This window comes from Rana temporaria, chromosome 1, assembly GCF_905171775.1.
Source record: "Rana temporaria chromosome 1, aRanTem1.1, whole genome shotgun sequence".
Classification (NCBI taxonomy): domain Eukaryota; kingdom Metazoa; phylum Chordata; class Amphibia; order Anura; family Ranidae; genus Rana; species Rana temporaria.
Genome location: NC_053489.1, coordinates 253,689,499 through 253,713,436, shown reverse-complemented (window position 1 = coordinate 253,713,436; position 23,938 = coordinate 253,689,499). Strand labels below are relative to the sequence as shown.

At 43.1% G+C, this 23,938-nt stretch overlaps 1 protein-coding gene across 1 annotated transcript in view; it reads right to left on the bottom strand.

The window, feature by feature from the left end:
• Positions 1-868: 868 nt before the first annotated feature.
• ACIN1 (apoptotic chromatin condensation inducer 1) overlaps positions 869-23,938 on the bottom strand; it is a 127,187-nt gene continuing 104,117 nt past the window's right edge. Inside the window, 12 exon segments of the mRNA XM_040322561.1 lie at positions 869-3,422; positions 3,578-3,678; positions 5,682-5,994; positions 7,062-7,169; positions 8,610-8,717; positions 9,608-9,756; positions 9,847-10,027; positions 10,124-10,273; positions 11,604-11,749; positions 13,071-13,116; positions 20,319-20,439; positions 22,978-23,213. Coding sequence (XP_040178495.1) covers positions 3,144-3,422; positions 3,578-3,678; positions 5,682-5,994; positions 7,062-7,169; positions 8,610-8,717; positions 9,608-9,756; positions 9,847-10,027; positions 10,124-10,273; positions 11,604-11,749; positions 13,071-13,116; positions 20,319-20,439; positions 22,978-23,213 — 1,938 coding nt within the window. The 3' untranslated portion in view covers positions 869-3,143.

Sequence of the window (23,938 nt, the reverse complement as noted above, 5' to 3'; positions counted from 1 at the left end):
CAATGCTCTTCTAGGACCACATGGAGAGTAGATTCTACAAAAGATGTAGCAGCACACAAGAGACTCTACGGTCAGCATTTGTGAGGAATTGGCCATGCGCAGTCTTGTGTGATTGTAGCAGAGGATCCTGAGAACAAGGCAGGGGACTTGACTTCACCCAACAGAACAAAGGGGGACTCCAATTATGTAGATCCAATAACTATAAGGTCTCCAGATTTCAAATCTTCAGATGGTCAAGAACAAATACCCCCCCCCCCCACCCCATCACAGAGCTTGTGCTGTAATCGGCTGTTGTCTAAAAAGACCTGTTGCAACTGAATGATAGTAATATTCAACTAGCCACAGGGTACAAAGCAAGGCCCCATGAATAGACAAATACAAGCAATGGTGGCTGACCAGGGTTTAAAGTCTGGAGGCGACCAAGGTTGCTGTAAATGGGTAATGGCAATGGACCAGAGTTCCATGTGTCCTCCTTGCAATGCAGGAGTGGGCAATACATCTACAGTGAACAGCAGAAAAAAGCAGAGCTTGCGCAACATTCCTCCCAGTAGTGCAGTGGTTCTCAACCTTTCTGTCATGACCCCTTGATAACATTTCACAAATTGTGGGGAACCCCAACAGTAAAATTATTTTCGTAGCGTGGAACTCGTACTACAGTGGTGTCTCGCAGCAGTGACACCTATGCTGAAATCAGGAGACAGGGTCTCCTTCAGCCCCTCCCACTTCACTTTCCTCACCAGTCAGCTGACTTCTAGTCTCTGCCCCCCAGCCATGCCGTGAACTGAATGGGTGGCTGCAAAGAGGCTGAGTGGTCGGCCGCGGGCTCTAGGAACAGCCCAGCTTGGCAGCCGAGAAAAGGCTGGGAGAGCGGTGTGGGCTTCAGAAACAGGCCAGGATTTGGGGACCCCTGGCAAATCATTCGACCTCCAGGTTGAAAACCACTGTAGTAGTGGATGTCTGTCCCTCAGCATGAAACCCTTTCCACAGGGAAAATATGCTCAGTGGTGGAAACAAATATTGCTAGCCTATCGCACGGCCTGATCTGCCTACTCAAAGCGAGTCTTCAGAAACCAGGCAAGCACTGAGACAATGCCACCAGCTCTGAAACTGAAAAGCACTCCGCAATAAAAACTTAACAGTATTGGGTTTGTAAAAAGCCACAGGGAGAAATCCGTGCCCGAAGGTCACTGCCAGGCTAGCCCAAAACGCCAAGTAGGGTCCGAGTATGACACTCAAGTACAAAGCTAAGGAAATACCCAGACAGCTGCCATATGGAGACCAGTTGAAGTAGGGTGTAGAGGAGTCCTGACTGAAAATTATAGTTTACCTTCTCAGCAGAGCTAATGACCATCCTCCTAGGGCAGTTAGTCCCAAAATCAGTACTCAAGTACCCTCAACAGGTCAGGTTCTTAGTTATTCTTTTACCTTGAACAGATGCAAATCACTTGCAATGACTAGGTATTCATGACCACAATTTTATCCAAGAGAAATTCACAAAGCACAGCCTGTTGGGGGTCTTTAAGGACGGAGGTCGGTAACCACTGTCCTAGGACACTAGCAAACAATTAGGAATGATGGGTAGAGGAGGGTTTATCCTGAACTGGCTTGCAGATTTTTGATTTGCTTGTCCAATCCTCCTGTCAGCAGCAAGTATATGACTATAACTATATGTCCCATAATGGATCAGAGAAAATAATATTTGCAGATTCTTCTGTTGCATGTACATTATTAAATAGGCTAGATCTAGAAGTGGTTGTGTCCACTGTAGTATATTCAAAAACAGACTTGTGTTCTAGCACAGCCATTCTGTCTATACTTGAAGCTCCTAAAAAGAAACTTGCCTAAAACGAAACAAGGAGGCAGCAATAGCAGAGCTGTCCTTTAAAAAAACAAAAAAAATGCTAATTTCCTCGAAAAAATATGCAGATAACACTTTTAGCTAATGGCACCCAACTTGAAAATGAAGCTCTGGATTGAATACAGCCAGAATAAAATATATTGTTCAAATTACAGTTCACAATGGGCTGAACAAATATTAATGGAAAAGGGGTTAGTGAAAAGTCTCCAGTGAATCAGATTTTAATGAGGACACCAAATTTCACCGAAAAGCTGAAATGTCAGGGCTAGGAGAAAATCTAATTACCAAAAAACTAAGGGTCAGAGATATATATCTATACTCTCTCTCTCTATTTAGAGAGATTATACTAGATCTCCATCCTCCAATTTAGAAGTTACAAGGTAAAATAAACACTAATAAAATTAGGCAACCTCTTTGGTTCTTGCTTATGAAAGATGTATAAAACAGTAGCTGTTCAGGCAGATAATGCTCAGATCCGGTGAATTATACTGCAACCAACAAGTGGTTGGGTGTCACAGGTATTCAATTTAGGTGCACAAATCATGGATCAGGATCCTCAATGGGTTCCACAGACAAAGTCAAGGTTAACAATAGAAACTAATTTTATGGCTTAAGAAAAATGAAAAAAAAAAAAAAAAAAAAAAAAAAAAACACATGAGAGCAGGGGTCCTAGAAATGTACCATATTGATGCCAAGGTCCACTGATATAAAAAAGGATTTAGCGGGTATAAAGGATCCATTAAAAAAAAAAAAACTGGTTCCAACTGTGCATCATAACTCTTATTATACAATATATTACACAGGATAATGGACTAAACCACTACAAAGATATAAAACTAATGCAGAATTTTATTTTCTGATATTTCACTTCATTTATAATAATAAAAAAAATTAAAAGGAACACAAAAGAAAAAAAAAATAATATCATTGGGTAGATGCCACATGTGGCAAAGGATAAAACAGTAACCTTTTTCCTGGCACTCCGACAGGTAGAAGGATACATAAGGGTACTCATTGCACAAATTGTTCAGAAATGTCCAATGGTATGCCAAAGACAATCTCTGGTTTAGCTCCAGACAGTGAGGAGTTAAAATTCAGAGCAGCTCAGAGAAAGGGCTGTCCAGAGGATGGGAGAAGCCAGCAGAGTTCCTTTAGAAGGAAACCAGCTCCTTGTCGGAGTTCTATTTTTTCGATAAACGGTTCCCTTGTGAAGGGCTGAGTTAGGAGTCTAACAATATGTGGGCTTGACATGTACATAGCAGCAGGGTAACCAGCAGAAGGAAGGTCAGCGTCGCCCTCCCCTATCCCTAACTGGTGTACTCCTGCTTCGGCTTCTACTGTGCCTTTTAGGATCCCTACGTTCCCTCTCACGAGGGTGCTCTCGACTGTGCTCTCTCCTTTTTTCTCTCTCTGCCTCTCGTGCTCGTTCCCTGTTTCTTTCCACTTCTTTCTCCCTCTCTTTAGCTCGCTCTTTTCTCTCTTCTTCCTCTTGCTCTTCCAACTCCTTTCGCCTTTTCTCTCTTTCCTTTGCCCTCTCAGCCCTGTCTGCAACCCTTTTCGAAGCCTGTGGAAACAAAAACATCATAAGGCTCTGTACAATACAGTAATGCCCTCTTAAAACAGTGTTTTTGTAAGGTACTAACATTTATGAAATTTAATTTAGCAAACCTAAAGCAGTCTACTTGATCTGCAAAAAAAAAAAAAAGCCTTTTGCTATACCTGGTCATCGGTTAGGGGTAGCCAATATATACATGGGGCTGCTTTGGTTTTGTGGAATAAGTCATCCAGGAGTTTTGCTGGAGGTTCTTCCTGCACTTTCTCTGAAATGGACAAATTTGAGAAGGTTAAAGACTGCAAAAAAGTGTGAATCAGTTACAAAAAAAAGAAGAAAAAAAAATGGAATGCCATAATAGGACATTTCATGGCCATACACATGTCCCATGTTACACTCTGTTGTGTAAGTGCCAACCAACATTCTAGTGCTTGGGTCTGGCCCACCCACTGTGAGCCTCACTATTAGCCAGTGAGGATACTATTCATCACACTGGAGTGCAAAAATTGAAGCAGAAAAAGGGCCCTCCAGCCACATAATCCACAGTCACAGCTCCCCTGTGTCACTGGAAGCTGCTGAGGAGATGAGGGAGCTGGGACTTGCGAGCCTATGAGTGGCATCAATGCTACAGCAATTCCCAGCAATTGTCCGGTGCTCCCTCCCATCCCCTACAGCAGCTCATTAACACATGGGATCACGCAATGAGAGTGGACTGGAAATGGGCAAGTATACACATTTTTTTTAAACAGGTCAGGCAGTATAGGTAGCAAAGGGGCAGGGGGAAAATTTTTAAGACTAGTTGGTGTTAAAAGGAAGAGGAATAAAGCTTACATGTTATTCTACTCTGGCATGCTTTTGGTGCTCAAAGTTTTGGGCGAGTGATTGCGGTCCTCATGCAATGCTGGACAATTGTTTGTGCATTTGACGACAATGCCAAGCGCCTTAGAAAAAAGGCTTTGAAGCACTAGTTGCACAGCATGGATGAAGCCTGACGGCGCAAGGAATAAGGCAAGTATTACTTCTTATTCCTCTGCCCTAGCTTACCCAGCATTTAACCCTTGCAGGACCTGGGGATATGGGTTTCAATGCAAGGGTATTTTTTGTCTGGTGCCTTAAAATTAGGCATCTGGAAGTATGCCCAATAGCACTTCAGGTAATCACTAGAGTTGAGCGAACCCGAACTGTAAAGCTCATTGCTGGAGATCACCCACACCCGTCGCTGGATCAGGACAACGTTGGAGCAGGAAGCCGGGAACGAGTGGATTATCACCGCTGGAGTTTTTTCTTAATAAAGGACTTTATTCTACGGTGTGCGTTTTTTTTTTTTAACAAGAATTTACACTTCCTTTGTGAAATGGTAGGGGTACAGTGTACCCCATTACCATTTCACACGGGGGGGGGGGGGGGTCAGGATCTGGGGGTCCCCTTTGTTAAAGGGGTCTTCCAGATTCTGATAAGCCTCCCGCCTGCATACCCCCACAACCACCGGGCAAGAGTTGTGGGGATGAGACCCTTGTCCCCATCAACATGGGGACAAGGTGCTTTGGGGGGCACCCCAAAGCACCCTCCCAATGTTGAGGGCATGTGGCCTGGTGCGGTTCAGGAGAGGGGGGGCCGCACTCTGTCCCCCCCTCTTTTCTGCGGCCGACCAGGTCAACGTGCTCGGATAACGGGTCTGGTTATGGATATTTAGGGGGAACCGCACGTCTTTTTTTTAAATTGACAGCGGGGTTCCCCTTAATATCCATACCAGACCTAAAGGGTCTGGTTATTGAATTTGCGGGGACCTCCGCGCATTTTTTTTTCTAAAAGTCAGTGTCCCATTGACTACAATGGGGTTCGGAGTGCGGGTTCGGACCCGAATATCCAGGTGTCCGCTCATCTCTAGTAATCACGTGTCATTGTTCTAAAACTACGTAAAAAAGTTATAACTATGCATGCAACTGGATATATCTGACCTGTAACTACTGTACTGCATATTAATTATTTGCCTTCTGACTGGTAGTGCTGCACAGTTATTCAACTTTAGTTTTTCACTTTTGGGGCAAGTTTACCAGCCAGTCAGGCCTGACAACTGAAAACTAAAGAATGGCTGAAAATTAATTTGAACAATTAAGAGAAACAGACACTGCAGCACAAGAATACAGTTACTAAACTGTATGTAATAAAGTAATAGGAATATGGTATAGCAAGCAAAACAAAGTTACATAAATCATTTTAGGTTAAAGCCAAATGAAAGCAAAAGAGCAAATAGAAAAACCCTCCACGTACCCTTTTTCTCATTTTTCTTTTCTTTGGACTTGGCATGCTCCTTACGCCGCCTGTCTCTGGAGCGTGATCTGGGCCCTTCCCGAACTTTATCTCTGTCCCATTCCCTTTCAGAACGAGTACGTTCCCTCCTCTCCATTTCACGTTCTCTTTCTGCCCACTGTTCTCGGACTCCCCGATCATGCTCCCTGTGTTCACCTCGTAATGGAGGCATGTGGGAATGAGTATGAGTATGAGAATGTGGGTGTGGGTGTGGGGGCTCCTCTTGCTTGGGTTCTGGGGGACGTGCTACAAGGATTCCTCTGTGGTAGTCCAGCTAAGACAGATAAAAGAAAAAACAAAATTAACCACACTTCAACACCAGACAGACACTTTCACCCCTTCCTGCCCAGGACAATTTTCAGCGCTGTTGTACTTTGAATGCTAATTGCGCAGTCATGCAACACTGTACCCAAACAAATTTTATAATTTTCTTACCACAAATAGAGCTCTTTTGGTGTCATTTGATCGCTGAGGTTATTTTTTGCTAAACTAAATTACCGGAATAAAAAACACACTGATGGGCACCACTAACACATGGCACTGGATAGGCAGCACCGATGAGGAGCTGCAGACAGGAATTACTGAGTGGCATCTGAAGGTCACTGACAGGCATTACTGATGGGGCACTTTGATGGGCATCGATTGGCGTTATTCATGGGGCACATGCTGGCAGCTGCACTGATAATCAATATGCTGATCAGCGCAGACCCCTCCCTCTGACAGGGAGAGCTGCCGATCGGCTCTCCCCGTCAGTGTGAACAGAGAAAAGCCGCTTACCGTTACTTTCTGGTTTGTGCAATGATCAGCTGGAATGGTCACAGCTGATCACATGGTAAGAAGCCTCCATCAGAGGCTCAATACCAGGATCGGAGATGCAGTGTGTCAGACTGATGCAAAGCACCTCAGATCGCTGCGTTGCACGCTGGCTTGTTATCCTGATCATGTCATATGATGTTCGGTCAGGATAACAGAATCACTTTGTCGGTCATATTGCTATGATGGGTGGCAAGTGGTTAAAAGGGAACACATGAGAGAATTACTTGTGCGACTATTGCTGACCTACTAAAAATGTTACTTGCCTGCCATACAGGATTCTCCGGCTGCAACCATATGAATGACTGACAGAACCAATATGCAGCAAGAAAATTAAATAAGCATGTTTGTTCCGAGTGAGCATTTTAGAAGTAGTAAGAGTCAAGATTTATAGCCAGGCAACTAGCATTGACACACCCATTTCTTTTGATATTTTCTTAACACGCTACATACTCTGAACAGGACCTATAAAAGTGCTACATACCAGCGTAGAAATCAAAAGTTTTTAATAGGTTCCAAAGGTCTTACCTCATCTTGCTCTGCAAAGTCTACTGATAAGAATTTTGGATTGGACTGTGGCCACTTCACTCCATGTAGTGAGTTCCTTGTCGCAATGGCTTCGTCTACTGTAGAATACTAACAAGAGACCACAAAGTAACATTAGCAAAAAAACACTTGGACAAAAGAGCCACAATAGAAGCGGCCATCTCAGACCCCTCTTCCTGAGGATGCTAGCCACAATGCAGATCCAAAGGCTCCAAAACTATTAACTGACCTGAAAGGATTATACAGATCAAGAGCGCCAATTTCTTTTCCTTGTTACATGCTTTCTAATAGTTAGTAATGCAAAAAACTAAAAACACATGTTGAACAACTAGCATATTCAGAATGTGGTTAACAATATTTCTTGGTACAAGATTACTTAAACCTCATTTCAACCACAGCTACATTTACTGAAAATAAATTGTGCCCGCAAAGCGATGCAAAAAAATGTAATATGTAATATTAAAGAGTGTGTGTGTGTGTGTGTGTGTGTGTGTGTATGTATGTATATGTGTATATATATATATATATATATATATATATATATATATATATATATATATATATATATATATACACATACACACACACACACACACACACACACACACACACACATACATATATACACACACACATATTCTTTATTAAAAAATAAACTTAGAGCATACTTATATAACCTGATGCTCTGTGAAACTTGAGACTTTGAGTACAGGTCAAATGGCCTGTGACCTGTACTCCAAATAAGGAATTTACAGGCAAGTCAAAATTCCTATTCTCCTAAAGTTGATCTTGAGCTTTAGTTTGTTTAAATAGCTAGTTCGGGCTAAGCTGGGCGTGCGCGCACACACACACACACACGTGCGGCCGTCGGTGACCCAGTGATGAGGGAGAGCGCTGTTGCTTTCAGGCAAAACACTGGATCGAGATTGGGCTCGATCCAGTGACAAGAGAGATGGAATGTGAGTTTTAGCCCTGGTGCATTAAGACCTGTTTCTTTTATGGTAGCTTAACATTTGGCGCACCTTAGACGGTTTATATAGATCACTGCTATGGCATTGCCCAACTGCACAACGGCATTGCCCAACTGCACAACGGCATTGCCCAACTGCACAACGGCATTGCCCAACTGCACAATGACTGGGTGACCTTGAAGGTTGTACTGCATGGGAATATAGGGAAGCAGCTTTCTCCTACAAAAAGGAAAACGCTGGCTTGGGTTGTGTCCAAAATAAGCCCCCGATACAATACTCCAGAAAGTGTGGTGGTTGGGAGGCTGATCTTGTGAAAGCAAGCATGTACTAATGGATAGAAATAGGTTAACACATAGGGGTTAATTTACTAAATCTGGAAAGTGCAAAATCAGTTTCACTTCTGCATAGAGACCAATCGGCTTCTAACCTCAGCTTGTTTAAATAAGCTTTGGCAATAAAACCTGGAAGCTGATTGGTTTCTATGCAGAAGCGAGACAGATGTTGCACTCTCCAGCTTTATGGTCTGACGAATGCAGGAAAATCAGTCATGGGAACTTACTGTGACATAGCAATGAGACTTTATTTTGTCTATCCAAAAGTTCTCCTCTACTAAAGTACCAGTACGTGAAAGTAGTTCTTTCAGTTGTCCCAACGTGAAAGGACGAACCTGTAAAAAAAAGACACAACATTAGGGTCCAATAGCCAAAACATATGGGGGGTACTCGATGACTGTACAGCATCTAACATGTGTTAGTTGCTCTATACTACTAGAAGTTAAATTATAATAGTGATAAGCTTCCACAATTTGTTGGAAATCTGAGGTTGTCTATTACTGAACTCCTATAATTATGGTACCCTGCAGAGGACTGCATCTAAAATGATTAACATTTTATAGCCATGAGGGTGTTGGAATTGCAGGGAATATGGGCCAATGCCTTACATTCCCAGAGCTAGTGAAAAAAAGTTACTTAACTACAAGGACTTGCAAAAATTAACCATCTGGCTGAAAGCAACCATTTATCTTATATACATTACCTATATAGCCACACTCACATTAAAATTGAAATTGAAGTGTGGAAATATTTGATCATACTCACCTTGGTTGCAGCACCGAGCCGAGCTGCAGTTGTCCCCTACTGGCTCTACACCAAGAACTAAGCGATCAAAGATGGCCGATTGCTCAGTACTCAGGTCTGCTCTGACAGAGCGGTGACTGTCACCACTCTATTGCTCTGCCCCTCCAGCACTTACTTGGCTGCCAGACTGGAGGGGTAGGAGTGGCTGGCTCACGCTCTCGGCCGCATGTGAGGCGGAGTGAGCTGCCAGTTTAACATCTGGGCAGATCTGTTATTACTATCTCTGACGTCAGCCGACAGACTGTAGTCCACTCTGAGCTGAATCCGGGAGACAGGAGTGAACTAAGTGCACTCCTGTGACCCACAGGAGAAGTATTGCCATAACATTGGTCAAACTTCTCCTTTAAAAGCTCTACTGATGTCTAGATAATTGCAATGAATATTCTGTACACCCAGCTTAGGAAGAACTTCATACACTTACCAGATTGCAGATGTGTACTATACAACTAGGTTTTCTTCTTGGGGGTGACGGCTGCTGTGAAGCTGTGCGAACCGGGTCGTCAATTGTAATGGAAACACTTGTTTTCTGCTGGCTGATTGACCTCCTTAGTAAGGTATCACCTAAGGTAACTATCAAGAAGTTTTAGTCAGCAAGAAAGTTTATATAAAAATGTTAGAAGAAAAAAAAAAAAAAATCACATTTAAATAAATCTGAATTACCTCTGACTTCTGCTTGTGCTGGGCTTTCTGGTAAAGCCTTCTTTACTTCCTGCTCATTTGAAGGTGGTGCCTCTGCCTCCATAGGGACAGGCTCTTTGACTGGAACCTCAGTAGCTTCCTCCGACTTTTTATCTTCCTCCTCCTCTTCCTGCCCATTTTCTTGAACTTCTGCAGGAACTACCTGAAAAGTTTAAATTGGTATGATTCAATATGCGTTTGAAAAAAAACAAAAATCAACATTTTTACCTGTATTAGGAAAATGAAACCGCATATTTACTTGTGTAACAGTCCTGCATATTTTCAATCCTTTATCATGGGAGTTGTCGTCACCATTTCGTTCACTTTCATCTTCAGAAATACGAGCATCTTCAGCATGAAGGTCTACGACTGCTTCTTGCTTTATTTCTTTAATTTCAGGTATAAGACTCTAAAAAGAGAATGTTTTAAATCAAAAAAGTGCAACTACAGAAAAAGGTAAACCAATCAGTGATACATGAAGGATATCCAACAAAAGCTACAGCTGTGCTATAAATCTGAATGTTTCCTGCACTTACCTCCAAATCCATAATGCCCATAGTCTCAGTAGAAGCATACCTTCCAAAGCCTCTTGTGTGGGTTCCTAACTTGTCACTGACCAACAATTACATTCAAAAACATTTTTCCTTAAAGTAGGAGTAAACAAGGCTTACCTATAGGTACTGTAAATATCTCCTAAACATGCATCATTCAGGAGATATTTACTGTACATGTAGCCGGTGACCTCATGATGCATACTAGCACATTCTATTTGCCTTGCAGGTATATCAGTTTACTACTGCCTTAAAGTGATATTAGAGGCACATTTAAAAAAAAAAAAGTTATATAGTTACCTGCTCTGTGTAATGGTTTGCAGAGCAACCCTGATCCTCCTAGCCCCTCCCTCCTTCCCCCATAGCAAAAAGCTTGCTATGGGGGCACCCAAGCAGGCCTGCTTCTAAGCTGCCGAGTCCATTTACACACAGCGCAGCCAGCCTCGCCATTGTTCTCTCCTCATTGGGTCGGATTGACAGTAGCCGAGTCAATGGCTCCCACTGCTAGCTCAGCCAGTGAGAAGGAAGAAGAGACCCACAGGGGAGTCCCTGCTCTTGTGCACATCCCTGAATTGGGATGGGGCTCAGGAAAGTATAAGGCCCCGTACACACGACAGAGTTTCTCGGCAGAATTCACCGAGAAACTCGGTCAAAACCCGGATTCTGCCGAGAAACTCTGTCGTCTGTACAGTTTTGGCTCGATGGAGCCGCCGAGAAAATAGGGAACATGTTCTCTATTTTCTCGTTCTATGGGAGAAGGCGGCCCGCCGAGCTCCTCGGCGGCTTCATCCCAGAACTCGACGTGCTTGGCACGTCGAGTTCCTCGGCCGTGTGTACGGGGCCTAAGAGGAGCTGCTGCACACAGGGTTTTTTTTTTTTTTTTTTAAAGCCAGCCCGCAGAGGGTGCATTAGAGAAAACCCCTTCTGCATTAAACACTTGGATTGTCAGACTACTGACAAAAAGTGAGTAGGGTGGACTGGTGCATTAAAGCCATGCTTGGATGAAAAATAGAGTACTAATGAAATTAGGTTTGCTTCCAATAAGCAGAGTTTATCATTAGAAAAAGCAATAATAGAGTATTTACATGCATTGTTAACAGATGTCACCACTGGATAGTTCAATGGAAATCCTTATTTACAAGTATAATAAAAAAATAAAAAAAAAAAGTAACATTATAAAGATATTACCTTTAAAGATTCAGTAGAGATACTAATTGAGGGTTTCTTTTGAGTGGTAGCTGTGCTGGCTCCCCAGCGCCTGCGGCGAGCTGGATGAGTTCCTTCATTATCACTGCCTGTGGTAGGTGCAGGCTGACTGGAACCTTTTGTAGCTGCTGAAATGGTAATAAAGTAAAGGTCTAACAATTTTAGGATACAACCATAATTTCACATCATGATCAGCTTTATTTTTTAGTTGAGAACATGATATTGACATGCGAACATATGTTTACAATTTCTAGTCAGCATACCAGAAGCCATTGACTCCAAGATTTCTGCAGGAATACTTTGAGTCACCAATGTCACTCTTGCTAGTCGGGTACATTCACAACAGAAGGCTGAATGACCAGAGAAGGGAAAAGACTTCCTTTCCCAATATACTAGCTACAGGTTTTTATTCTGGGAGATACAATATGTTTGATCAGATGCTTGTGTGGCCATTAATGGCTTAAAAACAAAACCAGAAGTGACTAAATACTCGTCGCTTCTGGCTTCATTCGACACAAATGCAAACAAACATTTGTCTGCATCAACCCAATCAATTTTAAATGCAAAAGTTTGACAAAGCATCCAAAATACTAAATGTAAATGCTTAAAAAGTTGTTTTGTACACCCAAAGCTGTTCGTGTGTTAAAAACGACTGGATTTTTTTTTTTAACTCATCCAATCACTTTCATCTTAAATTTGATCCCACAATGTTGTTAGAACGCAATTAAAATGGCAGTATTCCTACATCCAAGAAAAAAAAGTTCTATATAAAAGCTTAAAGGGGTTGCAAAGGAATTTTTTTTCCCTAAATAGCTTCCTTTACCTTAGTGCAGTCCTCCTTCACTTACCTCATCCTTCCATTTTGCTTTTAAATGTCCTCATTTCTTCTGAGAAATCCTCACTTCCTGTTCTTCTGTCTGTAACTACACACAGTAATGCAAGGCTTTCTCCCTGGTGTGGAGAAAGCCTCTGGGGGGGGGGGGGGGGGGGGGGGGGGGGGGGGGGTGGCGAGCAGGCAAGTCAGGACACTCTACTTTGCAGATAGAGAAAGGAGCTGTGTGTTAGTGGGCGTCCTGACATTCCTGCGCGCCCCCTCAAGAGACTTTCTCCACACCAGGGAGAAAGCCTTGCATTACTGTGTGGAGTTACGGACAGAAGAACAGGAAGTGAGGATTTCTCAGAAGAAATAAGGACATTTAAAAGCAAAATGGAAGGATGAGGTAAGTGAAGGAGGACTGCACTAAGGTAAAGGAAGCTATTTAGTGGGGGGGGGGGATAAAACTTTCCTGTACAACCCTTTAAGACATGCAACACTATGTGATCTGTACAATTCATGAACTGCCTCTGCCTGACTGTTTTCAGGTGAAACAAAATGTGCAATGTTTCATTTTAACATGACCCCCCCCCCCCCCTAGAAAATCCCATAACTAAGTGAATATTCTTACTTACAAATAACAGAGATCTTTCGCTTAAAAGTCCTTGGTGGTGTTGTACTCTATGGAAAGGGGACAAAGGGTAGAGACAGAAGGAAGGGGGTGGATGCATTATGGCATCCCAGGGAGAAAAGACAATTGTTAGAAAATTAAATCTTGAATGATATCAGAAACAAAATTAAAAGCAAAGGGAAGGGGAAAAGCAGAGAGAAAAAATTAAATAAAAAAACAAAAACACCTGCAGATATAAGCCAAACCCTTTATATTTTTTTGTGAGGATTTGAGATTGCAGAACACAAGCTGGATGGAATTAATCAAGTTAATTGTGCTTGTTTCAAGACAAATTGTAATTAGACATTCGACATCAAATGTCGTTAATATCCTACAATTCTCTCATACGAGAATCTCCGACACCAAGAACTTTGCATTATCTAGAAACAGAATCTGATTTCTTAACTCATACTTGTCAAAGGCTGGCCAATATATGCTGAAAACCTTTTTAATGCAAAAAGGGAAGGGGGGGGGGGGAGAGAGAAAAAAAACCAAAACCAAACACACCAACATCGCACACACTTTCCAGCTGTGAAACAGGACTGCCTGGGGCCCCTCAGTGTCACAGGCTCAGGCAGACACCAAGATCTGTGCTGTCACACACTCTTGGAATGGAGGTAAAGCTACATAGTGGCTCCTTCTAGCCAGCTATAGCTCATGTTCTGTACTAGCAGAGAAGCTGGAGTCTGGTGCAAGTTACTTTGCTGTGATTCTGGGCTTTAACCTTATTCCAAGACTTGGCATTTATCCTAATCCCAAGAGGCGGCTAGGGTGCAGGACAGCACACTCTTGCCAGGTTGCGACATCCTGAACAAACAGGAAAGCTAGAGTTTGGTGGGGGGGAATATGTGGCCCAGTGATTGGCAACCACTGTTCTATAGCACTGGACTCATTTAAAGTGGTTGTAAACCCTTTACAACCCCACTTTTACCTACAGGTAAACCTAGATTAAAGCTTACCTGTAGGTGCTTGAAATATCTCCTAAACATCCACGGTTTAGGAGATATATACAAAGATGACAGGCACCAATGTCTACGGCGCATGCACCGTAGCAACGACAATCATGCCACTCCTAAAGGAGGCCGTGCCTGGCGGCTGCCGTGCACATGCGCGGTAGTGACATCATCGCAGCTCTAGCCAATCAGCGACGGAGCCGCAATACCGGAAGTAACCCCCGGGAGAGATGTTGGCGGTGTACGAGGATGGCTACAGGGGCTTCGTTCTGAGACTAGTATTACATAATGAGCTAGTATGCTATGCATACTAGCTCATTATGCCTTTGTCTTGCAGGTGTTTTTTTTGTAAAAGTGGATTTACTTCCTCTTTAAAGCATAAATAGCTTTGCTCATGTAGGACAATCAAAAAGGTTAATTTCTCTGCTATTGGAAGAGATGAAAATGCTCATAACTTACAGGTACACACACAGGAACATGCAACAAAACTTGTGATGTCTCAGCCATGCCAAACAAGTACAGGTAAAAAGTTGTTTAACCACTTAAAGACCACCCCATAGCATATGTACTAGAGGGCGACCATCCTGCACGGAATTGTGTGTGTGTGTGTGTGTGTGTGTGTGTGTGTGTGTGTGTGTGTATGTATGTGTGTATATATATATATATATATATATATATATATATATATATATATATATATATATATATATATATATATATATATATATATATATATATATATATATATATATATATATATATATACACACACACACACACACACACACACACGGGATTCTGCATGTCCGCCTAGGGAACTTTTGCACTAGATGACCACCGTCACTCGTCGATTGTCAGGCAGAGACACAGAACAGATCTGCCTATGTAAACAAAGCAGATCTCCGTTCTGAAACGGGGGGGGGGGACGGATTTTGTGTCCCTGCAAAGCAGAGAACAAAATCCATCACTTGCCTTATACCCCTTTCACACTGAAGCGTTTTTACAGCGATTTAGCGTTAAAAATAGTCATAAAACGCTCTCCATGCATCTCAATGGACCCCGCAAGCAGCATCTTTGGAGCAGCTTTCGGGTGCTGAAAAAAAAAGGCTCCAAAAACGCCCCTTTCCATTGAAAGCGCTGCAGAAACGCCTTACCCTTTCACACTGAGGCGTTGCACTGGCGGGGCGTTGAGAAAAATCCTGCAAGCAGCATCTTTGGAGCAGCTATTGGGTGCTGAAAAAACGCTCCAAAAACGCCCCTTTCCATTGAAATGAACTGCAAAAACGCCCTAAAACGTCTGCAATCCCAGCACATTGGGATTGCAGATGAGGCTTCGCTCGAATAACGCCCCAGTGTGAAAGGGACCCAAGTAAAAGAAGCACAGTAAAACACTGGCTAGGCACACGGTTAACCCTCTGATCGCCCTAGATGTATAACCCCTTCTCAGCCAGTGTCAGTACAGTGACAGTGCATATTTTTAGCACTGATCTCTGTATTAGTGTCACTGGTTCCCAGAAAGTGTGAAAATGTCAGCCGCAATATCGGAATCCCACTATAAGTCGCTGATCGCTGCCATTACCAGTATAACAAAAATATACATCCCATAGTTTGTAGAGCGCTATAACTCTTGCTTAAACCTATAAATATACGCTTATTGGGATTTTTTTTTACCAAATATATGTAGCAGAATACATATTGCCTAAATTAAGAAATTTGATTTTCATATTTTTACTATATATGTTTTATAGCAGAAAAAAAAAAAAAAAAAGCTCCATTTGTAAGAAAAAAGGTTAAAATAAACCAGTGCTATATCGCAAAAAATGGCCTGGTCATGGGGGGGATAAATATTCCAGAAGTCAAGCGTTTAAGCAAGTCAAACTTCTAGTTAGAGCTTACATGGGGTTTACAGTCTTTTCACCCTCATGTGACAGTCCTAAGCCAATTAACATCAGCCCAGACTTGAAAATGTTAATTATTTTTCTCTCCCCAGGAGTCAGCAAAGCATTGCACGCATGAGCGGAGGACTGCGAGTTCAATGCCAGGCTCCTGTAGACACTTATTCCAGCTTTCTTGCCGTACCGCTGAACAGACTGTTAGAAAGCTGGAGAAAAGTGTCAAACTATGAGGGTGCTGATGATCACCGTTTTAGTTCACCGAGAACTACAAGCCATTTGCTGCGATGGGCAATCAAGGGGTTAACTGTAACAAGTGTACGTGTGCTGCTTTTGCTCGCAGAACCCAGTTTTCCTCACTTTCAGAACTGATGATTTCAGAGATCAGAAAGCCAGAATGCTGCGGTGTGTGTTTGCAAACAGAACTTTCTGCCATGATTGCCCACAGCCGATCAGCAAGTATACAGCCAAAATCAATGGCTGTAACCTGACAAATTAAAGCTGCGTCCAATCACAGTACAGATCAGCAGGCATGCCTGAAGACCAGAAGTGCCTTGTGACATATTAGTATTAGCAGTAAATGTACTGTTAGCAGGCGGCAAGTGGTTAAACAATGATACTTTATCCTTAGAGGTTTGATACAAAGTAAAGTAGGTGCGTTTGAGCGCTCATGCATTGCAATGGCCAGAAAAAATATTCTGGCAAGTGGAATTGCTTAACACTCAAAACGCATGTGCAATATGTGGCTTTGGGCACATTTTTAAAGTAACCATTAATTTGCCAGGAGTTCTGATGCTCAGAGGAGAAAAGAAAATCCTGTGTACACAAGGCCTTACTGAACAAGTATTTTGGCTCTATCGGTGCACAGAGACCCAAAGAAGAGGTTTTCCTGTTTGTTTTGAGCAATGGCTGTACACACAGCAGGTTTTGTATTGTACAAAGAACTGCTGTTCCAACAAAAGACTAGTAAAATCCAGTTACAGCATATGATTTCAGGCTCCTAAAAACTAGATGGTTACACTGCCTTCATTGGTGTGACTTTGCTCTAGCAAAACTTGCTGCACAATGTATACAAATATATTCTTGGAAGAATAGACAAGTAAAACAAAACCACTTTAAAGTGATTGTAAAGTCTCTTGTTTTTTTAAACACAATATACTTACCTGCTCTGTTGCAGTGGATTTGCACAGAGCAGCCTGGATCTGCCTCTTCATAGCAAGCAGCTTGCTATAGGGGTATCTGAGCCGAGGCTCAGTGTGTCCATTCAGACACAGCTGACATTTTACACGCCCCCCCCCCCCCCCTCAGCTAACTGACTTTGAATGACAGCCTTGGGAGCCAATGGCGCCGCTGTTGTGTCTGAGACAATCAGGAGGGGAGTCCTGGACAGATTACCTCAAGTATTAGGGGGGCTGCTGTACACAGAAGGCTTTTCATCTTATTGCATAGAAAGCATTAAGATGAAAAATCTTCTGCCTTTACAACTCGTTTAAGGCTGGTTAGGTTACAGAAAAACAGCTAAAGAAGCAATATATTCATGTAACAATTAAATCAATCCAAGCTAATGTTCTGCAATGTGTGCTTTAGCAAATTAATATAAAGGATAGAAGAAAAAATAAGTTTCATAAAAAAAAGCCCCACTTGAAACCTAGAACTTGTATTTGGTAAAGAAATCCTATTGTTTTAAATGACCGTGATGTGCCCACTATAATCAAATCACAGTTCCCAGTTCTGGGCTTCTATGTTGCATACTAACACTGCTGCTTTGGAATATAAAATGAAATAAAAAAAGTCTTCACCAATTTTCTAATAAAAATATATGTTCACACCACCTGTATATAAAAAAGGAAGCAAGACTGGTATACAAACACTGTTTAAGGCTTTAGACCTGGTGGTGGAGGTCACACTGCACATCACAAAAATAAAAACACGATTTATAGAGCTATTGTGAAAAAAATATAAAAGCTGCCATTCCAAACTCATTTACAGGTTTTGGAGCCGTTACCCAGAACCTGGCATCCCTATCCTTGGAGCAAGCCCCTGACCTGGAACAAGTATGCTGAATAAGAACTCAGGCTACACACAATCCAGATTGGTGATTTGCTATATGGTTGAATCTGGATTAGGAGGACGGTCCAAAAAAAACTTGTAATTTTGAAAGCCAAATTCAAAGATAGCTACTATATTTCTATACATTTTCCTAAGTTTTAAATCTATTGGGGGGGGGGGGGGACCTGTGAAAGAGTCAGTGTAAGATATATATATATATATATCACATATACATACACACATCTTCACTCTTGAAAACCTAGGCTGTAATGAATCTTCAGGATACAACACACATTAGAAGTGCTGGGTGCCTGGTTCTGCACAATGTGCCATGGTTCTACCTGCCATGTCACCACAGAATACAGGTGTGACATAGCAGCTGGTGGGTGACGCCCCAAAGCAGTGGGAGACCAAGCATCGACCACTCCAAAACTCATGGAAGGAACATTCTTCAGCCAGATAAGAATTCAGGAGAATGAAGATTCAAAAGCACAGGTGGCAGAAAAGTAGTAAACTACTTTTACTGGGTTTTTTGATCTCGGCAACACAAAATTGCTTTAAAGAGGAAAACCTTTACCAAATACAAAAGCTTAAGATTCCAGTGGAAAGCTTTATTTAAAAACAGATAAACTAGTATAGAAGAATGAGAAATAAAAATAAAAATAAAAATAGGAAGGGTAAAATAAAAAAGGAAAAATCCAATAGGCTAAGGAAAGAAATTGAAATATATAAAAAGAAACCAACGATTAATCAGAGGAATGATGAAGTGTCCTGGTACCCCGTGTGTCTCTCCCACGTGGCTCAGGAATGGCCAGCCGGTACCCTTCCACTTATTTTGGATTTGGTTTTGTCGTGTGTTTTTTGGTGGGTGAGATGGGAAGTGGTGAACGGTGAGGAGGGTGGGTGAGTGATGGGGCTGCCTTAAAATCACTTTTCAGTTGCTTTTAAGAGTCAGTTTTGCTAAAAGTTCAATGATGCAGGAACATTTTTTTTTTTCTTCAAATAGCAAAGACCCATGTAAATTGCAGAGAGGGTCAATAGATAAGCAGCTTGACACAAGCCTCCGGTCTGCAGCATGGATGAACAGTGCAACAAATCTTTACTCCAGTACATCAAAGTCCTTTATACAGTTCTGGGCAGAACTTTACTTTTTCTTGATTTCTGTTGAAAACTTGAGACCTAGGTCATGCATTCTTTAGGAGATCAGAAAACATTTGGGTTTAGCCTTTAAGAATGTCCACTTGGGTGTTTTAACTTTTTCACAAACAGTTGAATAAGCTATGCATCAATGTGGGGAGCCACACATCTTCTGTAATCTGTACGTTTGTGGATGCAGCAAATGTATCAGCTTAATATAAATCCTCCAGTTAAATCATGATTAGCAAGTCATTTTAGGAAACACCGTTCTCTTCAGAAACAAAAACGCCAATGTCTGTGCCATCTTAGTTTCAAGCTCTTAAGTGGTGCTGAGCAGTCCTTTCGTCAGCCAACTCATTTACAGCGTTAGTATTCCCAAATATACACATACTTCATAAAGAAAGTCTTTTGTTTCAAAGGAGGAAAGTCTTTGTGCTTGATGTGACAATGTGCCACTGAGTTTAATGTTGTTGGAAGAACTGCAGAAAGAAACAGGTAGCTCACCCAGCCCTCCTTTCTTTACACTCATAGTAGCGTCTGTTCGGCACCCTCGGGGCTGCCCGGGTAAAGCTGGGCTCTGACTGGATATTGCTGTGCCTGGAAGTCCAGCAGGGTTTTGGTGGAAGCGCTGGGGCGATGGGACAGGTGTCTTTACGAAGGAAGGAACGGCACACTCACTTATACAGGCTTCGCTGGTGGACAAGGGAGGTGGGAGAGAGCAGGGAGCACCTTTAAACACCATCTCCCCCTCCCTCTAACAACCCCATATTGTGAGACCTCACTTTTTAGATTCCCACCCACCCATAATGAAAAGTAGCATGTAACTATTAGCATTAGTTTAAGGTGATCACAAGGCATAGGATGAGTGTCTAGTTTAATGTGTAATCTATACAACCCTCCCCCTCCCCATAATGAAGAAGTGTCAGTACCCCCATATCTCACAATGAACATGTTTCATGTCTTGGGCCTCACACCCCATTTATGCCTTGCAGGATATTTTTTAATTGATCAGGGAAGTGAAACTATGGAAAAATTACCCTGTCAAAGACATTGGCTAAATAAATGGCTATAAATTGAAAAGGAATGGGGTGAGAGATCCCACACATGTGCTCCCCCTAGGGTCTCATTATACTTCAGTGTTAGGCCCCTGAAAGTCTGGCTGTGGTGCAAATCAACTCTTACCTCTTTCTTCTCATCTGTCTCGCAACTCTCCTCCTGATTTTCAGACTTTGCAGTTTCCTGGACCTCAACCTCCGCTTGATTTTCGACAGCATCCATTATAGTATCCTCTCTCTCGGTTGCACTGCAAAATAAAGTTAACAGTTATCAAAAAACATACAGGGTTATCACAAGCGCATATGGTTTAAAGGTGGATCAAAAACGCACACAGCTTTAGGGTGGAATTCTAGGCCCTAGCTAAGCTTAAAACGGTTTTCGGTCCCCTTCTAACACCTATTATAACTACCCTGTAGAAGGAAGACACTTTTGCCCAGAGCGCTCCGGTCTAGTCACATTATCAGCTCCCAGTGTCTGCTGTCCCTCCTCTCCCCTGAAGCCAGACAACAAATTCCCCAGAGTGAGCCTATGGGTGACATCGCCCAGGCATTCCATCTGTTGTGGGCGCACTCTCCTCTCTCCCCTGAAGCCGACCGCTGGGACAATCACATGACTAGACTGGAGCACCCTGAGATTAGGTAAAGCAGCCTATAAATGATTCAATTCTCTTTTTAAAATGCCTTGATACTCCCATCAATATGCTTAGTGGTGATTGGGGAATGCCTCACTATTGCTTGGGGGTTTAGCAACCGGCAGTATGTGCATGTAAAACAGATAGGTTAGGCCACCATTAGAACCATGTATGAGCATGCTGAATGTAAGTGGATTGATTGACCAACTTGGGTACAACCAGCCGGACAGATTTTACTTGCCATTATAGCTAGTGGCTGTTCTAGCCGCTAGCGATAATCATTGTATTCTCAAAAACGCAATGTCTCGATGGGAGGGATTCCCCTGTCAACAGTGTGTTTACAACTGCTTATCGTACCGCAATAGTCCAACTGCCCACAACCTCCCCTCTTTTTGGTTTTTGATCCAAATTCCAATCTCTATTCTACTGTGTGTTAATGGGGGAAACAAGCCAATTAGGCTTCATATACATTACAGCTCCTAAATTTGAGCTTAGATGCTTTTGCTTTTTTTGCCAAAGCTCCTAAACACAACTGCATGAAAGCCTAGGTGTCAATGTACACACAGACTTTAACCAGAGTTTAGGAGCTCCTGCAGTTGGGGGGGGGGGGGGGGGGGGGAGGTTCAACCTCCCTTGCCTGAAAGCAGAAGCATTGCGTTTAGAAACGTTTTGACCACCAGCTGCAAATTGCGGCGCGATTTTGCCACTTTTTCCGTGACAAAAGAAGGCTGCAAGTGTATATAAAGGTTAATGCAGGCCATAAATTGTGCAAACTTATTTTCCGCAACCACGGGTTGCAGGACAGAAATTTGCCGGTTCACCCATCAACACAGTCAGTGTTGACAGAGAAAACCCCCTGCTAAGCCATTGTCTTCGCCGGGCAAGGAAAGACAGTGGTTATCGCCAGCAACCGCTTGCGATAATTGCAATCAACTTAGTACATTCAGCCTGCCCATTAATGGTGCAAATCTGGGCCGGTTCCTGCTGAACCGGCCCAGATTTGAACCGTGGATGGCCAGCCATAGACCTTTCACACTGAGGCAGTTTTTAGGCATTTTAGCGCTAGAAATATCGCCTGTAAACTGCCTCCCATGTGCTTTCACAACCGGGCGGTGCACTTGCTGGACGTTAGAAAAAAAGTCCCTTTTGGGGGGGGGGGGGGGGGGGGTTTGGGAGCGCTGTATACAGCCCACCCAAACCAAACCTGCCCATTGCAATGAGCGGGCAGTGCTTTTCAGGCGCTTCAGAAGCACGGACGCTTTTAACCCCTTCTATGGGGTTAAAAGCACCCCGCCAGTGGCCAAAAACACTGCTTAAACAGCGGTAAAGCGCCGCTAAAATGAGCAGCCTTTTATCGCCGAGCATTGGGTGACCCCAGTGTGAAAGGGGTCTTAAAGTGATTGAATCTCGGCTGATCCGCTCAAATTTCAATGTATATAAATCTTCCCTTCTACAGAGTTAGTTAAGCATAGGTGTTGGCACACAGGTAGGAGCCGTTTTATGCTAGATCCTGGAATTCTGCGTTAAGAGTCCAAAAGATATCAATCACATGCATCTGATGGGCATTGCACAAAACAGGTCAACTTTAGGTTACTACAAGCTCCCTTTAGATCTATAAATACAATACCAGCAACTTCAAAAACCACTACTAAAGAGAATCACTGAACCACAAGCAATAAAATAACCCTAACAATTGTAAAAGGGAAACCTGGATTAATCTTGTGTTCTGTCTCCAGCACTTTCTGGGCCCCATACCAATCATTCTGGGAATGAGACAGTAAATCTGTACAGGGGAATAGTAAGGAAAGAAGTGTGCAGAAAGTAGGCCCTAGCTGATGACTACCAGGAGTCGTACTAGGAGGAGTAGTATGTCAGCACGCACACACACACACACCCCATGCTGTACGTCCCTCTACACGTATGAGAAGCGCCTCACCCCCCTCCCTCCCTCAACACCGTCCAGGCGGATTGCTCCGCTCCAACAGCCATCCCTACCGACCACCACACACACTGCGGCACATCCATCCCCCTCCTCCCCCGATCACATGGCCACCCAACAAAGGACACCTCTTCCTCCCGCCCCGCTCTAACCCACCACACCGAGGAGGCTGCGAATGAAAACAAGGCCACCAAACCTGAACCGAATCCCCTTACCAGTCTTTGTTTTCTGATAACATTTCCCTGGCAGCCGGCTGAAAGGAAAAGGGGAGGGGGGGAGGTGGGCGGAAAGGAGCCTGTGGAGGTCGAATGGAAAGGGAGATAAGGGAGGGGAAGACAAGGGACGGGAAAAAAAGGGGGCAGAAAAGCAGATATGGATTAATGTGACCGCCTGGACTCCGCTCTAGTCTCCAACAAACAGCGCCAACGGGCGTCCGGTAAAGGCGCACTACTCAAACACGCTCTGCGGCCATCTTGGTGATTACCCAGCAGCCCCGCGTACAGGGAGGAGGCGGGGACAGGGCCGAGGAGGGAGGCTGCTCCCACAGGCAGCGGGGGGGGGGGGGGGGGGGGGGTGGGTGCCAAGAGGCCGATCAGGTTACCGACACAGGCCATCCATTAAACTGCGTGCGCATGCCTGGAACAAACCTCAGTTCATGGGACCTTTTCATCTAGCTCACCTATGCAAAGTTCCTATCAATCAGATGTGTGCCCATCTACACTCTGCGGTATGGTTCTTCTCACACCCAGCTAAACTATGGAAATATCTCTGCACTCCATGCCCACTCGTCATTGGAAAAGAAAGTCAGGGGAGAGGGAAAATCCTGCAATGGGGACACATTTCACTGGCAACCGTCAAAATGCAATTTAAACTGTGTGTGTAACATATATATATATATATATATATATATATATATATATATATATATATATATATATATATATATATATACACACACACACATACACACACACACACACACACACACACACACACATATATATATATATATATATATATATATCTCTGGTTAAAAAAAAAAAAAATATATCACACGTTCATTTCCACATTGTATTTCATTACTAATCCTAGTCTAAACAATCTTGAAGTTTTGTAAACGTGGGCTTCTTTCACACTGAGGGACCGATTAGGCGAATCATTGCCCTCTATAGAGCG